This window comes from Mesocricetus auratus, unplaced genomic scaffold (assembly GCF_017639785.1).
Source record: "Mesocricetus auratus isolate SY011 unplaced genomic scaffold, BCM_Maur_2.0 Super-Scaffold_100010, whole genome shotgun sequence".
Classification (NCBI taxonomy): domain Eukaryota; kingdom Metazoa; phylum Chordata; class Mammalia; order Rodentia; family Cricetidae; genus Mesocricetus; species Mesocricetus auratus.
Genome location: NW_024429194.1, coordinates 23901666 through 23921884, shown reverse-complemented (window position 1 = coordinate 23921884; position 20219 = coordinate 23901666). Strand labels below are relative to the sequence as shown.

Genomic DNA, 20219 nt, shown 5'->3' with positions numbered 1-20219 from the left:
AGCAGAGAGTTCAAGCTGGCAACAGAGCAGAGCCACTCCTCATCCCTTAGCGTCCCCCCCCCTTCACCAGTGGGGCCCCATGTCCAGAAAGTTCCCATATGTTCCCATGCATGAGCTTACAGAGGACGTTTCACATTCCCACCATAACAGTGTCCATTTGTGGGAAGGTAGAAGGGTACAGAACAGGAATGACTTCAGAGAGAAAGTTACAGCTAAAGTAGGCTTAGAAGAACAAAGTTCTGAATACACAGTGACTCAATAAAAGACAAAGGCTTTCGGGAAGATGGACGTTATCTGTTTAAATAGACCCTCTTCTGGTCTCTGTTGGTAGAAAAGCCTTGTTGTCCTTTAAAACAATTCATACCATCCTCACCCCTGAGTAGAGTCTGCTATCATCTTAGTTGTACTTTGTGTCTGTCACTGCCTTTGTACCTGACAGTTATCTACAAACTTAGCAGGCAGACTCAGGGATGTGGGAAAAAAATGATCCTTTATTGATTGCTTTTCTCTCATCCTAGGATGAAGCAGAAAAGAAGGAAGAAAAAGAGAAGAAAAAAGAACCTGAACCAAACTTCCAGCTGTTGGATAACCCAGCACGAGTTATGCCTGCCCAGCTAAAGGTCTTAACCATGACAGAGAGCTGCAGATACCAGCCTTTCAAACCAGTGAGTTACCAGTGACTCTCCCCAAAGTATTCTAGAGCGAGGTCACTAGTACCTTAAAAAAACAAAACAAAAAAATGTCAGGCGTTGGTGGTGGACACCTTTAATCCCAGCACTCAGGAGGCAGAGGCAGGTAGAGCTCTGTGAGTTCGAAGCTAGCCTGGCTTACAGAGCGAGTTCCAGGGCAGGCTCCAAAGAAATACAGAGAAACCCTGTCTCAAAAAAAAGAAATTTAAAAAATTTTTAAAAACCCAAAACAAAAAACACATGCTCCTGGCAAAAACATGAACATTCCCCTCAGCTTCATAGAGATTTTTAGAGAGCTTTTCTTTTCTCTAGTAAAAGTTTTTTTGGGGGGTGGGGTAGAGGCAGGGTTCAAGACAGTCTTTCTCTGTGTTACAGCCCTGGCTGTCTTGGAACTCACTTTATAGACCAGGCTAGCTTCAAACTCACAGAGCGCCCCAACCCTGTCTCCCAAGTGCTGTAATTAAAGGCATACGCCGCCACCACCCTGCTGTCGTAATTTCTAAGAACTATAGTCCCTCATCTGTCACAGATTGAGACACATAACTACAAAGCCAGACACACTGGGCTGAGTTTTAATCTTCCTTCATAGGCTTTGTAACCTTGGTCCAAGGGCTAAATGTTTCTTTCTGTTTCCTCCATTTGTAAAATAGAATTATCTCAACTAATAGGCACAGATCAAAAATATTAATATGAAGCCCAGTGTGGTGGCACGCACCTTTGATCCCAGCACTCAGAGACAGAGGCAAAGGCCAGCGAGTTCTAGGACAGCCAGGACTGTTACACAGAGAAACTGCCATGGGGGGTGGGGGTGTTACAAGCACTGGAAATAAGACCTGGCCCTGCCAAATGAGTGATCACAATCATAATTATACTGTTGTCTTAAACACATCAGATTTTAGAATCAAAAGAAGGATCTTTGTGATAATCAATCATTCCCAAGCCAGAATGTGAGTTGTTAGAAACAAGTGTATATTGTTGCTTTCTCTTACTGTGACAGACTCCCTGGCAGAACTCAAGGGTGGCTTTATGGCTCACAGTTTGAGAGGATAGAGTCCATCATGGTGAGAAAGACATGGTAGAGTTTGTTGCAGTATGAGTGAGTGACTGGGGCTCCTTGCATCTCAGACTAGGACGTGGAGTCAGGAAGCAAGCCCAGGCTATGAATCCCAAGGCTTGCCCTTATATCTGCCAGCTGTGCCCTACATTCCAAAGGATCATAAGCTCCCAAAACAATACCACCATCTGGACACCAAGTGTTCAAACACATAAGCCTTAGGGGAACATTACACATTCAAACCATGATAAAATGTTTACCAGGAATTTTAGCATGTTACTGTATTCATGTTTCAAGTATTTTTGTTACTTTATTTTTGGTGGTGTTTTGTTGATGTTGTTGTTGTTTTATATTTTGAGACAGGATCTTACTCTATAGGCCTCTCTGGTCTAGAACTCATTTTGCAACACAGACTGGCCTTGAACCAATAGGCAATCCTGACTAGGGCTCCTCAGTGCTGAGATTATAGACATGAACCTATAATGCTACTCCTGACCCAGTTGTCTTAAATCTAGAAAACTTGTAGACCAACCCATGAAAGATATCCAGACATTGAGTCTGTTGTTTGAAATATCACAGATGAGATTTCTGGATCATCATATGGGAATAAATCTATTTTTTATCAACCCAATGATACAGTTAAAAACAGTTCTTGTTTTAGTTGTGAGCCAAGGTGTTCCTGACTAGATTATCAGCTTTCAGAGACAAAGACAAAAAATGGAAATTGGTAAATTGGTGTGTGGTGGTTTCTAGATGAAGGTGGGCTCTTTTCTTTAGTAATGTGATTAGTAATTCCTTTGCATTTCATTGTCTTCACCTGTAAAATTAATACAGTAATTGCGTCTATTCTAGTGATACCGTGAGGGAGGGCATTTCCAGGTCAATTTCAGTTGGATTTTCCTGTCCTAGGTGCAGGGTCCCTCAGGTGGTTTATGCAGGTGCTCTCAAGTTTAGTAGAGGTGACTGCACACATTCGTGAATGTATTAAGTCTTATACATTAAAGGAGTGTATTTTATATTGTGTAAATTGCTTCTCTCTTAATAAAAGACCACTCCTTCAAATGTACATCGAAGAAAGAAATTGCCCTTTATCCTGTATATACTCTCAATGGCAAGGTCATTAATATGTTCCTCAGGTGGAGCATTTGAAAGAAACACTGAAACTTGGTGGCTCATTCCTCTAATCCCAGCGCTTGGGATACTGAGGCAGGTGGATCTCTGTGAGTTGGAGTCTGAGCTCCAGGTCAACCAAGGTTACATACTAAGACTCTTGTCTCAATGTCCCCCCCCCAAGGTATTGATAATGTCCCTACTGTGCTTCAGCAAGAATTTGCTGGGTTCTTTTTTTTTTTTTTTAAGATTTATTTATTTATTTATTGCATATACAGTGTCCTGCCTACATGCCAGAAGAGGGCACCAGATTAAATTGTAGATGGTTTGAGCCACCATGTGGTTGCTGGGAATTGAACTCAGGACCTCTGGAAGAACAGTCCGTGCTCTTAACCTCTGAGCCATCTCTCCAGCCCTTGCTGGGTTCTTAATAGCCTTTTAGACAGCACAATATATTATCTTCTCCTTAGCAAATGAACTTTTTTGCCAGCACAGGAAGCATGAGCCTAAAATATGGCTATAAGCAGCTCTTTGGATGTGTGGATAGTGTTGCAGAGTGACAGTGAGATCATTGAGGATGAGGGCAGTGGTCATATTCTCTGTTGTTCTTGGGCTATTGGCAATTAAGACAGAATCCATTCATAGAATGTATTCTTTGCAAGAAAAGCAAACTTCTTAAGGGAGAGAGCTGTAGATTCTTTGGTGTGCGTGGTTTAGAAGTTCTTGCAGGCACACCAGTTTTACAGCGTGGCAGGGCAGAGTCTTAGTGAGTAAAATCAAATTAGGTTCAGCTGCAGAGATGCTGCCCCACATGAGTCCTTTGACTGATGTTCTTGTGCTTCTCCCCTTGCCTGTAATATGCTCTGTAGAAGTGTGCTTTTTCCAGATGTGCCTTGCCACGGTTGACTGATTCGATTACAGAGAGCAGCTTTCCATTTCCTTTGACACAGGCAAGCAAATAGAATAAGATTAGCATACCAGAAATGGTTGACTAGTTTGGTGTTGAAGCAGCTAATAGGCTGAGAGAGGACTTAATAGAATTGCTACTACTTTCCTTTGTCTCCATCTGTTCTCTTTTTACTTACATCACAGTGGTTTCTAGATTACAGTGAAAGCACTCATATGTGTGTTGTATTTATTATTTTCTCTGGCATTCTGGAATTGCTGAAAGAACAAAACAACCTTTTATTTGTAAATTTTCTTGACTCACACACATATAATAGACTAGAATGCTTCAAAACTGTAATACTGGCCTGGGGAGATAGCTCAGCCATTAAAGCCACAATGTGCGTACGTGCGTTAAGAACACAACAAAAAACTATAATATACATTCATTTCAAAGATCTAGGGGTACTTGTTACTCTTCCAGAGAACTTGGGTTCTGTTCCCCAACTCCCATGGCAGCTCACAGTGCCATCTGCAACTCCAGTTTTAGATAATTCAGTGCCCTTTTCTACCCTCAGCTATTACACACACCTAGTGCACAAACATTCATACAGACAAAACACCTGTACACATAAATAAAACAAAAAATCTTTTTAAAGGTTGGGGGGTGGTCTTCAGGTTGGGGCTAGGTTTCCCACGTTTTAAACAAAGCCTCGAGTAGTAATAAAGTTGCTGATCCAAGACCAGTGTCTGGAGTAGGGTAGGAAAGTAGTCGAATGCTATGTAGGGACAGTAAACATTTTACCCACAGTCAGACCGAGGCTAATAATCATTTCTTTGGCTGGGAAGCACTTCTGCAGTTGGGAATGCAGCATCCACATAGAGAGAGCAGTGTCACGTGGTCCACCATGCACTGGGTTATGTTGGCAGTCCTCAGTGGAGAGGAGTTGTTTTACGCTAATGTAATTCTCCCTCAGCCTTTACCTTGCACAGCAAGTGTTGAGGGCCCATTTAACAAGCACCCACTCTAGATGGCAGAGCATTGTGTAATGTGAGTGGCGCTTACTCTGTTTTCCTCTGTGTGTGTACAGCTCTCCATTGGAGGCATCATAATTCTGAAAGACACCAGTGAAGACATTGAAGAACTTGTGGAACCTGTGGCAGCACACGGCCCAAAAATTGAAGAGGAGGAACAAGAGCCAGAGCCCCCAGAGCCATTCGAGTATATCGATGATTAAGGACCAAGGGTGAGTATGCATTGGTCACTTCTGGAGGAGAGCAAGAGTGTGGTCTCCTTTCATTTGCTCCTTGTTTACCCAGACAGCTTTAAAGCTGTTCAACCCATCTGCACATGGATGACATGTGCACTTTTCTGTAATGCTCTGCTGGCCCTCAAAGCAGGTAGTCTGCAGACTGTTCTTTTTTTTTTTTTTTTTTTTTTTTTTTGTTTTTGTTTTTGTTTTTGTTTTTCAAGACAGGGTTTCTCTGTATTGTCTTGGAGGCTATCCTGGAACTAGCTCTGTAGACCAGGCTGGTCTCGAACTCACAAAGATCCACCTGCCTCTGCCTCCCGAGTGCTGGGATTAAAGGCGTGGGCCACCAACGCCCGGCTCTGCAGACTGTTCTTACATCTTAACATCTTCTTAAAAATAGCTACACGAACCCAGGCATGGTGGCACACACCTATAAACCAACACGGGAGTTTCAAGGCCAGACTTGGCTGTATAACAAGGTGCTACTTGTTCCCCAGCAGAACAGCTTGGTGATAAAGGGAATAGAATTGATGTGCATTCTTGTAAGCTCCTTGGGTAGGTCAGTCATAATTAGTCATTCATAGGCCATGCTCTGTTCTTTTCAGACAAGTTCTCTGTGTAGCCCTGACAGTCCTGGAACTCACTATAGATCATGCTGGCCTCGAACTCAGAGATCCAACGGTCCTGAGTGCTGGGATTACAGGCCTGTATAGGCATAGGCTTTCTACTAATGCCCCTTTCAGGTATTTTGTGGAGCTATTAGACATCTGATGTCCTTAGGCACAGGCCTATAAAGACCATGGGGTCACACCTTGGTGGTGGCACACGCCTTTAATCCCAGCACTCGGGAGGCAGAGGCAGGTGGATCTCTGTGAGTTCGAGGCCGGGCTGGTCTGACAGCCTCCAAAACCATACAGAGAAACCCTGTCTCATTAAACAAAAAAAAAGAAAGAAAAAAAGAAAAGAAACTTTTTTGATTCTCTCATTTTTTCATAATCACATATTTGAAAACACATAAAAGATATGTAATAATTTCTTTAGTTTCACTAACATAACAGACATTTTCAGAAAAATAGGAATTTTACTCTAAAGAAAGTAAGAGGCCAGGGAGATGGTTAGAACTAAACAGCTTGACGGCCTGAGTTCAAACCGTGAGGCCCACAAGGTGGGATGAGAGCACGGACTTCCACATGTGGTCCTCTGACCCCACAGGAGTGTTGTGCCCACAGGAACCCATAATATAGACCCACAAAACAAATAACAACTTCTGTAAAAAAGAAAATAGGAGCTGTCATTTGCTACAGTAGTATAAGAAATACATTTAGAGGACTGGGGATATAGCTCAGTGATAAGAGTATTTATTGGTACCACACAAGGTCCTGAGTCCAGCATCATACACAGAGCAGACAAGTTATAAATCTAGCACCAGTGCATACAGAAATTAGCAACTGAAGACAGAAGCCCTGCCGTTAAATAGAGACCGGATGGTAGAGTGGAAGGTTTGTGTTCGGTGCTCTGCTCTCACTGCTCTCCTCTCAGCCTGAGCTTTACCTGCCCGCACACTCGTGCTGTGATGTCTGAGACTACCTTTCCCGCTGCCTCGACGAGACCAGCCGGGTGGTGTAGTTCAGGACGCAGCTAGATGTTGACCCCTTAGGAGTGTGTTAAAGGGTGGGATACTTGTTAGGAATCTGGAGAGGAGAGTATCACAAACTGGTATAACAAGGAGCTGGGTTTAGATTTTAACTAGTAATTTTTTTAAAAGTTTGGGAATAATGAACAGTGTCAACTTCTGCCACTTTCTCTTTCCCAGGATTTCCCCTTCTCAGCTGAAGATGTCTGTCCTGGCACATACTGTGAGGGAACCCACACTAGACCTACTCGATGCACAAGTCATTGCCTATGCTGACCTACAGAACCTGTGTCCCGAGTCTTTGGTTGAAAAGAAGATGCATGGCTGTTTAGTGTGCTCTTTCACAGAATTTGGTTTTCAAATAAATAAATATGTTAAAATCTCCAGATCAACAAGACTTTAGTTGATTGGTTTTTCTTTTCTTCTTTCTCTCTTTTTGTTGTTATTTTTGTTTTGTATTTTTGAGACAGTCTCACCGTGTGTAGCCCTAGCTGTCCTCAAACTCACTATAGAGACCAGGATGGCTTCAAACTCAACAAAGACCTGACCTACCTGTCTGCTTCCTAAGTACACTTGATTTGTTTTTCAACCTGGTTTTTTGCTTTGTTTTTCGTTTTTTATGGATCTGAGGCAACCACCATGAGCTAATAAGTTTGGTGACACCTGCCCATAACCCCAGCATTTAGGAAGCTGAAGCAGGAGGGCTTTGGTTCTCTGACTTAAACTTAGGAGACAGTCTTTGAAGAACTCGTTGTTGCAGTGCTGAAAATTGAGCCGAGGGTTTTCTGCAGCTAAACAAGTAAGTGTTCTGCCACTGAGCAATGAACTATATCTCTAGCCAAGATATGGAGGAAAATGAATAAATAAACCCTGGAGAGGTCAGCCCTAATGCACTCATCTATCTAGTCCTGTTAGGTCTGGGTCTAAGGTTAGTGATTCCCAGGGATGGTTCCACATAGTTAATTTCATTGTATCCCTCCTTTGTAAATTCCCTGTTTCCTCAATATCAGCTGATTCTATAAAAGAAATTATCTAATTTCCTAGCATCTCATTAGCTATGCCCTTCCTGTTCAAGCTCTAATGTTGCTTGCATTTCAGACAGTTATCTCTTACATTTCCCTTAATACATGAAGTGACTGAGAATAGAAGTGTCTTGAGGATACCATCATCCAAAAGTGAGTGGGCTGAGAGGAGGTGGTATATTCGCTAGCCTGCTTAAGGAAGAAGTCAGTCCGGATTCTCATTAGGCAGTACCCTGGAGACTTGGAGTATTGAACAGGTGGTGGCTTTTTTTTTCTCATTAATTAATTAAAAAATATGGAACGCTTCACGAATTTGTGTGTCATCCTTGCGCAGAGGCCATGCTAATCTTCTCTGTATCGTTCCAATTTTAGTATTTGTGCTGCCGAAGCGAGCACCAGGTGGTGGCTTTAACATGCAGGTTTCAAAGTACAATGGTCACTTAGGTCTGAGTATCATGTGACTATTTCCTGATGGAATTGCTGTTTTCCCTAAATTTCTGGGAAATGTATAGTGCTGGAAGCTGACAGCAGAATTAAGTTCTGGGGATGGGATATGAGTTAGAAGTTGGGGGCCTCTGCACCTAGATGTTACTGATTGCAACCTTTCTAGGGTGAAAAGCTAGTTGACTACAACAAAAAAGTGGAAGTAGGTGGTTTAGTTTCAGAAACTGGACCTGATCTAGAATCCAGTCCCTCTACAATTCTATAGATAAAGAATCCCTGCCTTTTACAACTCCTCTTTGTGAACCAGGCCCTTTTATCCCAGTAGGAGGCTGAAGCTGGGCACTGGAAATTTCAAGCCTAGCTTCAACTACATGGCAAGACCTCATCTGGAAAGCAGACAGAAATTCTCTCCATCCCTCCTATGGCATGCTCTAATTTTCCTCCTGACTTGGACCTCCCTTCATTTTGGACAAGTTTTGGTCTTAGTTTGGACAACTTGTGCAGGGATTTGTTACCGTTTGGTCAGGCCCTAGCTTGTCTGACAGCTCTTAACTGCTAGCCCTCAAAGTTGTTCTTTGGTACTCTTAATCTGCTTTGTCTAAGCAGCACGTCTATCCCATACCATCTTTGTGCTGATGACAGGGGCATCTTACCCCACTCATGCTCCTGGCATGCACCTCCAACTACTGGGGCGTCCTTGTCTGGGCTGCCTCAATGAACAGCATATCTAGGCACACTTGGTACCCAGCCTTCTCTCCTGCTCTGGGCTGACGTTCACACCTCCACCTAGCTGCCCACACCAGAGGCCCAGCTTTCAGCCATGGTTCCACTTTGGACCTCTGCATTGACTATAACTCCACTCTCCTTCACTGCTCACTGCTCCAAGGTGAGTCTACCTCCAGACTCAGCCCACTCTAATCCTTTCTCAAACCAATCTGTGTAAATCATGTTGGTTTCCCTGGTGGTGATGGCACTGGCCTTTAATCCCAGCACTTGGGAGGCAGAGGCAAGTGGATCTCTGAGTTCCAGGACAGCCAGGACTGTTAAACAGAGAAACCCTGTCTCGAAAAACAATAGTAAGGTAGGTAGGTAGGTAGATAAGCAAGCAAAAGATAGTAATTGGGAACCAGCTGAGCACTGACAGAACAATTTGGACAGAGTCCCATGAGCACAGAGGATGAATTCATCTGCCCAAAAGCCACTTCCCCAGGGGTTTCAACCTTCAATGTTTTCTTCTCCTTCCTATAGTAATGAATGTTCCAGGGGAGGATTGACTTCATTTGATTTTGCTCTTGAAGAACCCTGGCTTTTGCCTGTCTACACAGATGGTGTCTTTGGAATCTACAACAGTGAGAGATAACAGGAAGAAATGAATTTGAACAAAGATACTTCTTTGGCTTTGTCTCAGATGCTTCTCTAACCTTACATTCATCATCAAGGAGACACACCTACATTCCCTTAGCAACTGTTGTTTTGTTTTGTTTTTCTTGTCGGGGCTTAACTTTACAGTAAGGACTGCTGGGTCCTTCTAAGCCAAACCACAACATAAGAACATCATGGACTTTGGTTCTGCCCCCTGGTGGCTTTTCTCTTTTGTACAAAGGCAGTAGCATTCATTTCAAGATTGTTTTAGAAATCAAAGAATGAGCAATTACTACAGGCTTATTGTGTGCTAGACACTGGCCGTGCACCACTTATGCCTCACAAATGCCCTAGGAGACGGGTACTACACTGTCTAGAGACAAGCTCTGCTAGCCATTTTAGTTGACGCCTGTCTTCTCATTTCACAGGATACTCACACTGAATGACTTGTTCAGTATCAAAAGTCATTTTTACAGTTGTGCACAGGGCTCACTTCTGTTAAGCTGTTTCTGACCTCTGGATTTTAGCAGGTGTTTGATTCAGTAAACCAACAGACCTGGCAGGAGCCATTTCTCTTGCCCTTCCTGTATTCTCCCAATGTTTGCATTCCTCCACACTCCTAAATCAGAATCCTATTTGTTGTAATTTTGAAAAAGTGTCACGAGAGATGCCACTCAATAGAGTTCAAGTGGAGGGATTTTTATTAGGGGAAAAGGATCGTAAAGGGGGAAGGGGGTTGGGGAGACTGGCCTCTGGGGACAGGAGCAGTGGAGTGGAAGAGAGGCAGAGAAGGGGAGGGAACAAAGGGAGAGAAAGAGAGGAGGATGGGAGGTGGGCAGGACCCTTTTAAAAGGGAACACAGTGAATAGGCACAGGTGGTGCTCTTAGTGACTGCAGCTGAGGGTGTATCCTGTTAAACCTCCGAAGGCCGGGCCAGTACACAAATGCCTAAATGCTAACACTATTCAGAAAGGAAGTATTTCCAAATACTCTCAGCTTCTCCCATGTAGCCTATTCGTGATGGTACTTCCTGTCCATTTGCTGGGATCTGTATCTTTTGGTGTATGGAAATAGTGTTTTCCAAGTAAGTGAATTAGTAATTTATAATACATTGCATCCAGGAGATAAACAGATGTGGTGAGGAACTGTGGAGATAAAGGGTTTCCCTTCAAAGTTCATTCCCATGACCTAGTTTGGACAGCCCTGATTCATGGCCCAAAGATTGAAGATAATCTTAAATTGGCCAAGACTCTTTGCTTATGGGAGGCATGAGCTAGCATCCCCCAAATAAGGACTCTGATACCAGAGAAAATCTCTCCTCTTTTGGATTAGAAGCCCTGAGGGGACAGGGTTCCTTCTTGTCTCGTTTGCCTTCAGTAATCAGTGCTGAGAGCATTCAGGCCTGTATGTGCCAACTACAAGTCGTCCTCCAGTGACTTCCTACAGGTATATATGGGAAGTGTCCCAGGCAGTCTACAAATCAGTTCTTTCAACAAGTCCAAATCTCAGTTGGCAGAGTGCCTACCTAGCATGCACAAAGCCCTGGGTTCAATCCCCAGCGCTACATAAAGTCAGGTGTGGTGCCACAGGCCTGTAATCCCAGCATTTGGAAGATGGAGGCAGGAGGATAAAACATTCAGTCATCCTTGGCTACACAATAGTTCAAGACTGCCCTGAACTACAAAAGACTGTCTCAATAAATAATAAATAAATAGGTTAATGCCATTTGGTTTCATATTAAATCATTGTCCTAGCTCTTAGGAGTTGGCTTAATGCTTTTTGACCCTGGCTACCCTTTCTTCATGGTATACCCAACCACCTTATTGATTATTTCTTTTCCCCCTGAGTAGCATATGAACTTAATGAGGACAAGGAGCCTGTTTTTATTGTTGTTTTGGAGTTTTTTGTTTGTTTGTTTTAGTTTTTGGTTTTGGTTTTTGTTTTTCCAGGCAGCATTTCTCTGTGTATCTTTGGAGCCCTCTCCTGGCACTTGCTCTGTAGACCAGTCTGGCCTAGAACTCATGGAGAACTGCCTGCCTCTCTGCCTCCCAGGAGCTGGGATTAAAGGCATGGGCCACCACTTCTTGGCTAAGGAGCCTGTTTATAAAGATTACTCTGTTCTTATCTTCTCAAAGGAAGGAATCCAGCCAGAGACAAACAATTAAAGCAGAAGTTTTCACCAAACAAAACAAAGTTTACTCTCTGGAAGGTATACACCACCTCTGCCTGCCTGAACTTGAATTCTCAATTCTGCTACCTCAGCTTCCCAGGTAACTGGAATTGCAAGTATACACCATCAAACCGAGAGACTCAAGAAGTTTTGAATGTCTTCCCAGATTCACATGGTCATATGTAATCTAGATCAACTGTCAGGAGGCAACTCTTCCAGAGAACACAAAAACAGGGAACTTAATAGTATAGCCATGAGCCTTACTAATTTTGGCTTTTTATGCAAAAAACCATATCCTGGTTGACTCACTTCAGAATAGTTAGCAATAAACGGCTACAGAAACCAAAACGCAAGGTATACTAGTCACAGTTCTCTGGAGGACCAGAACTAATTGAATGAAGATGAAGATAGATATGTACATACATACATACATACATACATACATACATACATAGAGGGAGGATTTATTAGTATGGCTACTGACTGTGGTCCAACTCGCCCAACAATGACTGTCTACCAAAGGAAGACTCAAGAATCCAGTAGTTGCTCAGTCCACAAAGCTGGATGTCTCAGCTAGACTTCAGTATACAGCTGAATCCTGAAGAAGTAGGTTCTAATGCAGGGGTTCTCAGCCTATGAGCCTCAACCTCCACAGGAGTCGAATATCAGTTATTTACATGACGATTCATAACAGTGGCAAAGTTACTGCTATGAAGTAGCGACAAAATAATGTTATGGTGTGGGTCACCACAACGTGAGGAGCTGTATTAAAAGGGCCACAGCACTGGGAAGTTGGGGAACCACTGCTCTAGTGCAGTGAAGGAAGAGCAGCCAAAGAGCAAAAGCTTCCTTCTTCCTTGTCCTTTATATCGGCTTCCAGCAGAGGGCGTGGTCCAGGTTAAAGATAGATGGTCCCACCTCAAAAGATGCAGATCCAAAGTGGCTCTTCCCACTTCAAAAGATTTCATTAAGAAAAAATCCCAGCCAGGAGGTGGGGGAGCATGTCTTTAATCCCAGCACTCAGGAGGCAGAGGTAGGCAGGTCTCTGGGTTTGAGACCAGCCTAGTCTACGGAATGAGTTTCAGGACAACCAGAACTACAGACAGAGACACACACAGACAGAGACAGATGGGGGGGGTGGGGATATTCCCTCACAAATATACCCAGCCACACTTAGATTTTAGTTAATTTCAGATGTAGTCAAGTTGACATTCAAGAATAGCCATCACACAAAGTTAGTACATGTAGAGACTTTCCCAGACTGTGGAATATGATAGATTAGATCTTTGTTGTTATTTTAGCAGATGTTGTGTGCTGGGCTGTTAGGTCAAAGTAGTGTCATGGTGCTTCTAACACGGCGTCAGGTGTGCTAAGATCTGGGGACCTGTTATACAATATTCTCATGCCTCAGACTCAAAGCAAAGTCATGCTTTATCTCTGAGCCTGAGACCAAGACCAAAGGGCATGGAAGAGTAGCTACTCAGAAGGCACAGCCAACCAAACAATTGAACAAGTGAGACCAGACAGCCAGTCCACACATGATGAAGCTTAGCGTACTCTGTTGTGCCATATGAGAAAACATCCAAGAGCCCTGTTTACTCATTCTTGTGTGTCTGTGGAGGTTAAGGACTTTTAGGCATTAGCTTTGATTCTTTCCTTCACCCTGTGAGTCATGGGGATCAAACCCAGGTCTTCAGGTTTGACAGCAAGTGCCCTCACAAGCCAAGCCATTCCACCAGCCCTCTCTAAGTGAACTTTTATCTTCTTGCAAGTCCCACAGATTACTAATTTTTAAGCAGTGGATGGGGCCTGGAGAGATAGCTCAGTAGTTAAGAGCACTGGCTGCTCTTCCAGAGGATCTGGGTGCAATTCCCAGCACCTACATGGCAGCTCACAACTGTCTGTAACTGTAGTTCTAGGGCTTCTCACACGCTCTCTGGCCTCTATAGGCACCAGGCACACAGTGGTGCACAGACAAGCATGTAGGCAAAACACCCACACATAAAATAAAGATGAAAATAAAGGGTGAGCAAACAATAAAATTATTATATAAAAACTTTATTTTAAGATAAGAAAGAGAATAGTGCAAAGCATATTGTTTTTGTTTATTTTTTGTTTTGTTTTGTTTTGAGACTCTGTGTAGTCCTGACTGTTCTGAAACTCATTCTGTAGATCAGGGTGGCCTCAACCTCCTCTACCTCCTAACTCCTGGAATTAAAGCATGTGCCACCACTACCACCTGGCTGCAAAGCATGTTATTAAGCGTGAACACTGAGGAAGTGGAGAGTCATGGCACGTGTGTACACACTCGGTGGGGTGCCCAGGTACCTCTTTTGGCCTGTGCTTCCAGCAGGCCTGGCCTCTCTGCAAAGCTCCCAGCCTCTACCCTATAAGGTCATGAAGGGCTCAACAGGCAGAGAAAATGAATGAGTTCCTTTAGCGGGCATGGCTTACAGCTTCCTGAAGCTGAGTGGGTGGGTGGAAGGCTGGGACTGAGAGACCCCCCTTCCAGAGATTAGCCTTCACTGCACCCCATTTTGAGAAATTACCAGCTGGAAGCATGCTTTCGGTTTGATGCTAGACAAAACAGATTTTCAGTATAAGTAAGGAAAACTGTCCACCATGATTCTATTACTTGCCTCCAGATAGGTACATATACATTTCCACAGACAGATGGTTCTAGAAAAATGTTTCAGGACATTAGAACACTGGGAGCCCTTAGGACCAGAACGAGGGTTAGAGAGGATCCCTTATCTTGGCTTTTTCCACAGACCTGGGTTCTGGGTTTGACAAGGACCCTGTCAGTAGTGAAAGGTGCTGGCCAGAGACACGGCGGTTCAGAGTCTAGACAGTTTAGACAGGCTTTATGGCTCAGACCAGGACTGTCTGTGATGCCTGGCTGCGGTCTTCTTCTCGCTAGGCTGCCGTCACGTACCACTCTTCTCGGGGCCCTTGGATGCAGCAGTGGGTTTGTTGGTGCCCTCATCTCCCCAGTATGCGGGTGTCTCTTCCTAACCCTAACTTAGCTCGTTTTCCAGGTTCTCCAGATAGAAGGCTGGGAAGAAACTGGCCTCCCTCGCCTTCCACAGTTGTTCTTGGAGCTCAAAATGTTTATTTCCTAACCTTCTCTCAGGGAGGGACCATCGTGACCAGGCAGAAGGAAAATGTAGGCACAGAACAGGGCGGTGCCTCTCCAGGTCATCCTGTTTCACACACACTGCTCTGTGCAGAAACCTGGGTTCAGACTGCATCAAAACAGAAGAGGGTCCCAGCAGTCAGATGAGCTGCTTTCTTTGTTCCCTAGTGCCCCACCACCACCACCACCAGGAGGATGCTGTCCTGAGCCAGGCCCTCTAGGTACCAGGAAAATAGGATCTGTGGGTCTCTGCAGGGGTAGGGATGGGAGGAAAACAGCCCAGGCGGCCAGTTTGGTTTTCTGGGAACGCCTCGGCCTCCAGACCGCCAGGCTAGCGAGCTCGACCCTGGGTTCCTGGAAGTGAGCACCGGGGAAAGGTGGGGTGGGATGGATGGTTGCTTCCCAAAACTCTGCCAAGACCTCCGGCTGACCCCGCCCTTCCCAGGCCCCAAGGTCACGGCAGCGACACCTCAAATTCAGGTCACAGAGCAAATCTCTGGCTAGGTACCATCTCGGTGGGTGGCGGCAGCATTTGAGTTTTATCCAGGCAGGCAGCAGACGCTCACAGCACCGCCTGCCGGTCGGTCTGCAACTGCGCCAGACATCTCCGCGTCACCAAGACCACGGTCCTCAGACTAAGAGTCTTTCTCACTCCAGCGACAGAGGGTTTGCATGGCCAGTCAGCAAGTTGTAAGTTCTCTCCAGGGCTAGCTGCTCATGGAGAGCCATCCCAGGACCAGTTCCTCTGAATTCTTTCCTCACCAGGCCCATTGTTTGTCTTCTGGATTCAGGAGCCTGTGCGCATCAAATGCATAGTCCTGGGGTCCACGAGAGGTTTACATTTTACCTGTGACCACAGGTTCAGAGTGGTTCCTGAGACAGCCATTATAGCTAGAGAGAGTGACACTTAATGTACCTCTAGCATCCTGTTTATTGTTAGACTAATGAACCATTTCCTCATTAGGTCGGTTGTCACTTCTAACACTTCAGATCATCTGTGCATCTCACTCTGGAAGCAACCATCATAATGTAAGTAGGTATGGAGCAAGGAAGACTGCTGTTTGGGTTAAAGACTACAAGAGCATGCTCCTGACTTGCCAGAAATCCTCGGGAGTGTCCCTTCCAAGAGAAACAGAAGTCAGAGAAACCGTATATGGTTTCCAGGTTTCCATGAAACACAGCTTGCTGGGATTTTTGTTGTTATTCTTCGTTTTTGTTTTCATTTTTTCTTTCTTTTGGTTTTTCAAGATAAGGTTTCTCTGTGTAGATCTGGCTGTTCTGGAACTCACTCTGTAGACAAGGCTGGCCTCAAACTCAGAGATCTGCCTGACTCTGCCTCCTGAATGCTGGGATTAAAGGCATGTGCCACTTTGACCCAAAACTTGCTGGCTTTCAAGGTGTCCTGACTGCAAGAAAACCTCCCTAAAGTGGACTCGTTAGCACTCCCTTCTCCATCCAGCGTGACTCCTTCCAGGCTCAGAATACACACCTCCGCAATGCTCGCAATGCTCAGTGCTGCCCTTTTCCTTTTCTTCCATTCTTTTCCTTCTTTCTCTCTTTATCCTTTTTCTCTTATTCTTTTAAAAAAAGAGTTTTAAACTTGCTTACAAATGGATAATAGGCCATTAGCATTATGTCTGTGAATAAAAACACCACCAAAGAGAGGAGTACCCTTGCTTTGAAACCATCCTGGAAGCCAAGTTAGCCTTTCCACAGATCTCTTTCAAGGCCTGAGCCTTTGTGCTAACCTCATCCAGGTCACCGTAGTATTGGTTTTGTGATGATTCAACCCCAGAGATACACAAAGACATTACTTCACAGCCCAGCTGGCTCCCCTGCTATCCCTGTGTTCAGACACACTGTCCCCGTCTGCTTCCAAGACAGCATTTAGGGTAGCTATATTCCTAGCTGGATCTTCCCTTCCTTCTCATCTTTGTAATCCAAGCAGTTTCGAGAAGCTGTAAGGGAGAGCAGTGGTTCTCAACCTTCCCAATGCTGTGACCCTTTAATACAGTTCCTCAAGTTGTGGTGACCCCCAACCATAAAATTATTTGTTGCTACATCATAACTGTAACGAATCGTAATGTAAATATCTGTGTTGTCTGATGGTCTTAGGAGACCCCTGTGAAAGGGTCATTTGACCCCAAAGGGATTGCAACCCATAGGTTGAGAACTTCTGCCTTGGTAGCTAATTCTTCCACTTAAATGAATCTGAATTTCTGCCATACACTCAAGTTGTTTTGTGATGAGATGGGGTAGGAGAGGTTGTGTTTGTGTGTTGGGGAGGAAGAGGTATATTGAAACAGTCTCTCTGTAGGTAGCCCGGGCTGGCCTCAAACTCAGCATTCTCCTGCCTCACACTATAGGAGGTATAGGAGGTATAGTCACACACCCTCATGCCCAACCACATCATGAGTTTTGCCCTGTGACTTGGATCCAAGTTTCCTGGAAAGATCCATTTTAGTCTAAGCAAGGTCTTATTGCAACTCATCTCAGGATTTATGCATGGGATTTTAGGGAGGTCTTCTCAACCCCCAGTTTGGATTCAGGCGTGAACTTACCCACAAATGTTATTTTGGTCTGGCCTCACCTACAGGGGGCTCACAGACAACTAAAACCACAGGTAGTTAAGCTTATTAAACTTAATCTAGGTGGCTTTAACTTTTCATCCAATTCAAAGGGATGACAATTACCAGTCCTCTCTTTGCTTGTGGTCTCGACTCTTGCCCTTCAATAGAGACTGAGCCAGGCAATTGCTTGCTACAGCTGCAGAGAGGAATTTATGGGGCCAATGAGATGACTCAACAGATAACGTTATCTGCCTCCAAGCCTGATGATGTGAGTTCAATCCTGGGAACCCACATGGTGGAAAGAACAGACTCCCCAACACATCATGTATACTTACATGCGCATACAAAGTAGATAACTAAACTGTAATATAAGATTTTGTTTCTTTTGTTTTTCAAGACAGGCTTTCTCTGTGTAGCCCTGGCTGTCTTGGAACTCACTCTGTAGACCAGGCTGGCCTGGAACTCACAGAGATCCACCTGCCTCTGCCTCCTGAGTGCTGGCATTAAAGGTATGAGCCACCACCACCCAGCAAGGTGTTTTTGAGAAAGTTGAGTTCTGGGGCTGGAGAGATTGTTCAGAGGTTAAGATTACCATCTGCTATTCCAAAGGACCTGGGTCAATTCCCACCACCCACTCTGTGGCTTATAACCATGCATAACTCCAGTGGCCTCTTCTTCTGACCTCCCAGGGCACCAGGCATGCATGTGGTGCATAAAGCAAACATGCAAGCAGCACTCATAAAATAATAAATGCATGAATTTTTAAAAATAGCAAAAACCGGGAAATATAATTTTTTTTTTGGTTTTTCGAGACAGGGTTTCTCTGTGGCTTTGGAGGCTGTCCTGGAACTCGCTTGGTAGTCCAGGCTGGTCTCGAACTCACAGAGATCCGCCTGCCTCTGCCTCCCGAGTGCTGGGATTAAAGGCGTGCGCCACCAATGCCCGGCTCGGGAAATATAATTTTTAAGAGAGACAGAGCAAACATGCAAGCAGCACTCATAAAATAATAGATACATGAATTTTTAAAAATAGCAAAAACAGGGAAATATGATTCTTAAGAGAGAGAGAGGGGGCTCTCTGGTCTTCCGTGAGCTCAGGGTTCAGTTCTCAGCATCCACACTGGTGGTTCACAGCTGCTGATAGGATCTGGTGCCCTTTCTCTGGCCTTCACAGGCCCCCGCACATATGTGACATATACTCACATAGGCACATACACATAAATAAAAGCAGATCTTTTAAAAAGAGATGAAGCTATTCTTGAGTTATGGGTCATGCCGCAGGGACCCATTCCCCCACTTTCACCACAGTGCATCCCTCTAAAGCTCTCAGGGTTGGGACCACAGGACGCGGGAGACTGATGGTTTCCCACTTCCTGAATGCAGAGCTGGGCCAGTGCCTTTGATGTCCAGTATGCTGTTGAAGTGTTCTGCATATTCCAAGGATTTACTTTGAGGTCGAGTTTTTCCCAGCAGCAGTGTCTTGATAATCCTTGAATCTGAGTGATGGGTTTACGGGGATTCATTAAAGTAGTCATTACTTCTCCATTTATTTGAAATTTTCATAATTAATATTTTGAATTTTTCTTGGGCCCACTGTTAGGATTTGTTCTGCTTTGAGAAAGCTGGAGAGATCAGGCAGAAACCTGTAAAGCAAATGAGTGCTTTGGCAAGTTCTGAGAGCCTAGAAGCTGAGTCATTTGGCTCGATATATTGCTTTGAACCCATGGGACAGTGATGACAGAGCACTCTGGTACTGAGCAGAGGAAGCTGTAAATCTAGGTGTTAGGGGCTGGAGAAATGGTTCAAGGGTTATGAGCACTTACTGCTCTTACAGAAGACCTGTATTCAGTTACTAATACCCACATCTGGAGACTCATAATCACCGGTTGTAACTCCCATTCAGGGGACCTAACACCCTCTTCTAGTCCTTTCTGGCTCCTGTATATACATGGTGTGCATAAACTCAACACAGGCCCCCACACACATATATAAAATAGTAAATAAGACCAAGATGGCTCTACAGATAAAGATGCTTGCTACCAAGCCTTCTTAGCCTGACAACCTGAATTTGATCCACATGTGGAAGGAAAGAACCAACTCCTGCAAGCTGTCCTCTCTCTCTCTCTCTCTCTCTCTCTCTCTCTCTCTCTCTCTCTCTCTCTCTCTCTCTCTCTCTCTCTAATAAATTTAAAATAATAATTAGTAAATCTTTAAATCTTCTATTAAGCATCACGTAGTTGTCCTAAAATTCAAAAGAAGTTTCTATTTATTTATTTTTGTCAGAACAGGGTTTCTCTGTGTAACAGTTCTGACTGCCCTGGAACTCTCTTTGTAGACCAGGCTGGCTTTAAACTCACAGAGATCTACCTGCCTCTGCCTCCCAAGTGCTGGGATTAAAGGCGTGTGCCACCACCGCCCAGCTCAAAAGAAGTTCTAAGAGGGGACATAACTGAGAGAGTGTGTCAGTCTGTTAATTTCACCAGGTAGTATGGACTTGTACCAGGATTGCTCACTCTTGAGTCCTGTGACAAACTGCTTTAGGGAGGGAGCTCTGTTTTGTCTCATAGTTTCAGAGGGTCTCAGTCCAGCATGGCAGGGAAGCCATGGGGACATCCATGATGGCAGAAACAGGGAGCACCAGACGGGAAACAGAAGTTGGTGAGACCTTCAGGGGCCCAGCACAAATGATCTACCCCCACCACCCAAACCACACCTCCTAGCCCTTTCAAAGCCCCTCTAAGATTGTGCCACCAGTGAGGGATGGAGCATTCAAATGGGAGTCTGTTGCGGGGTGGTGTTTCTAATTCAAACTACCACCCACCTTCACCAAGACTGTTCGTTAAGAAGCCGACCCAGATCCCTGAGAATGAAGCTGCTGCCAAGAAACCTCCT

General features: G+C 44.6%; 1 protein-coding gene and 1 non-coding gene across 2 annotated transcripts in view; one reads left to right on the top strand and one right to left on the bottom strand.

Moving 5' to 3' along the window:
- The window catches only part of Psmd1 (proteasome 26S subunit, non-ATPase 1), a 71926-nt gene extending 64907 nt beyond the window's left edge, over window positions 1-7019 (top strand). Inside the window, exons 23-25 of the mRNA XM_005082536.4 lie at window positions 519-665; window positions 4830-4985; window positions 6805-7019. Coding sequence (XP_005082593.1) covers window positions 519-665; window positions 4830-4976 — 294 coding nt within the window. The 3' untranslated portion in view covers window positions 4977-4985; window positions 6805-7019. The remainder of the gene's footprint in view (window positions 1-518; window positions 666-4829; window positions 4986-6804) is intronic.
- Window positions 7020-7935: 916 nt separating this feature from the next.
- On the bottom strand, window positions 7936-8042 carry LOC121143022. Its single transcript, XR_005880159.1, has one exon. It is a non-coding gene; the product is annotated as a U6 spliceosomal RNA (small nuclear RNA).
- Between the last annotated feature and the right edge of the window lie 12177 nt (window positions 8043-20219).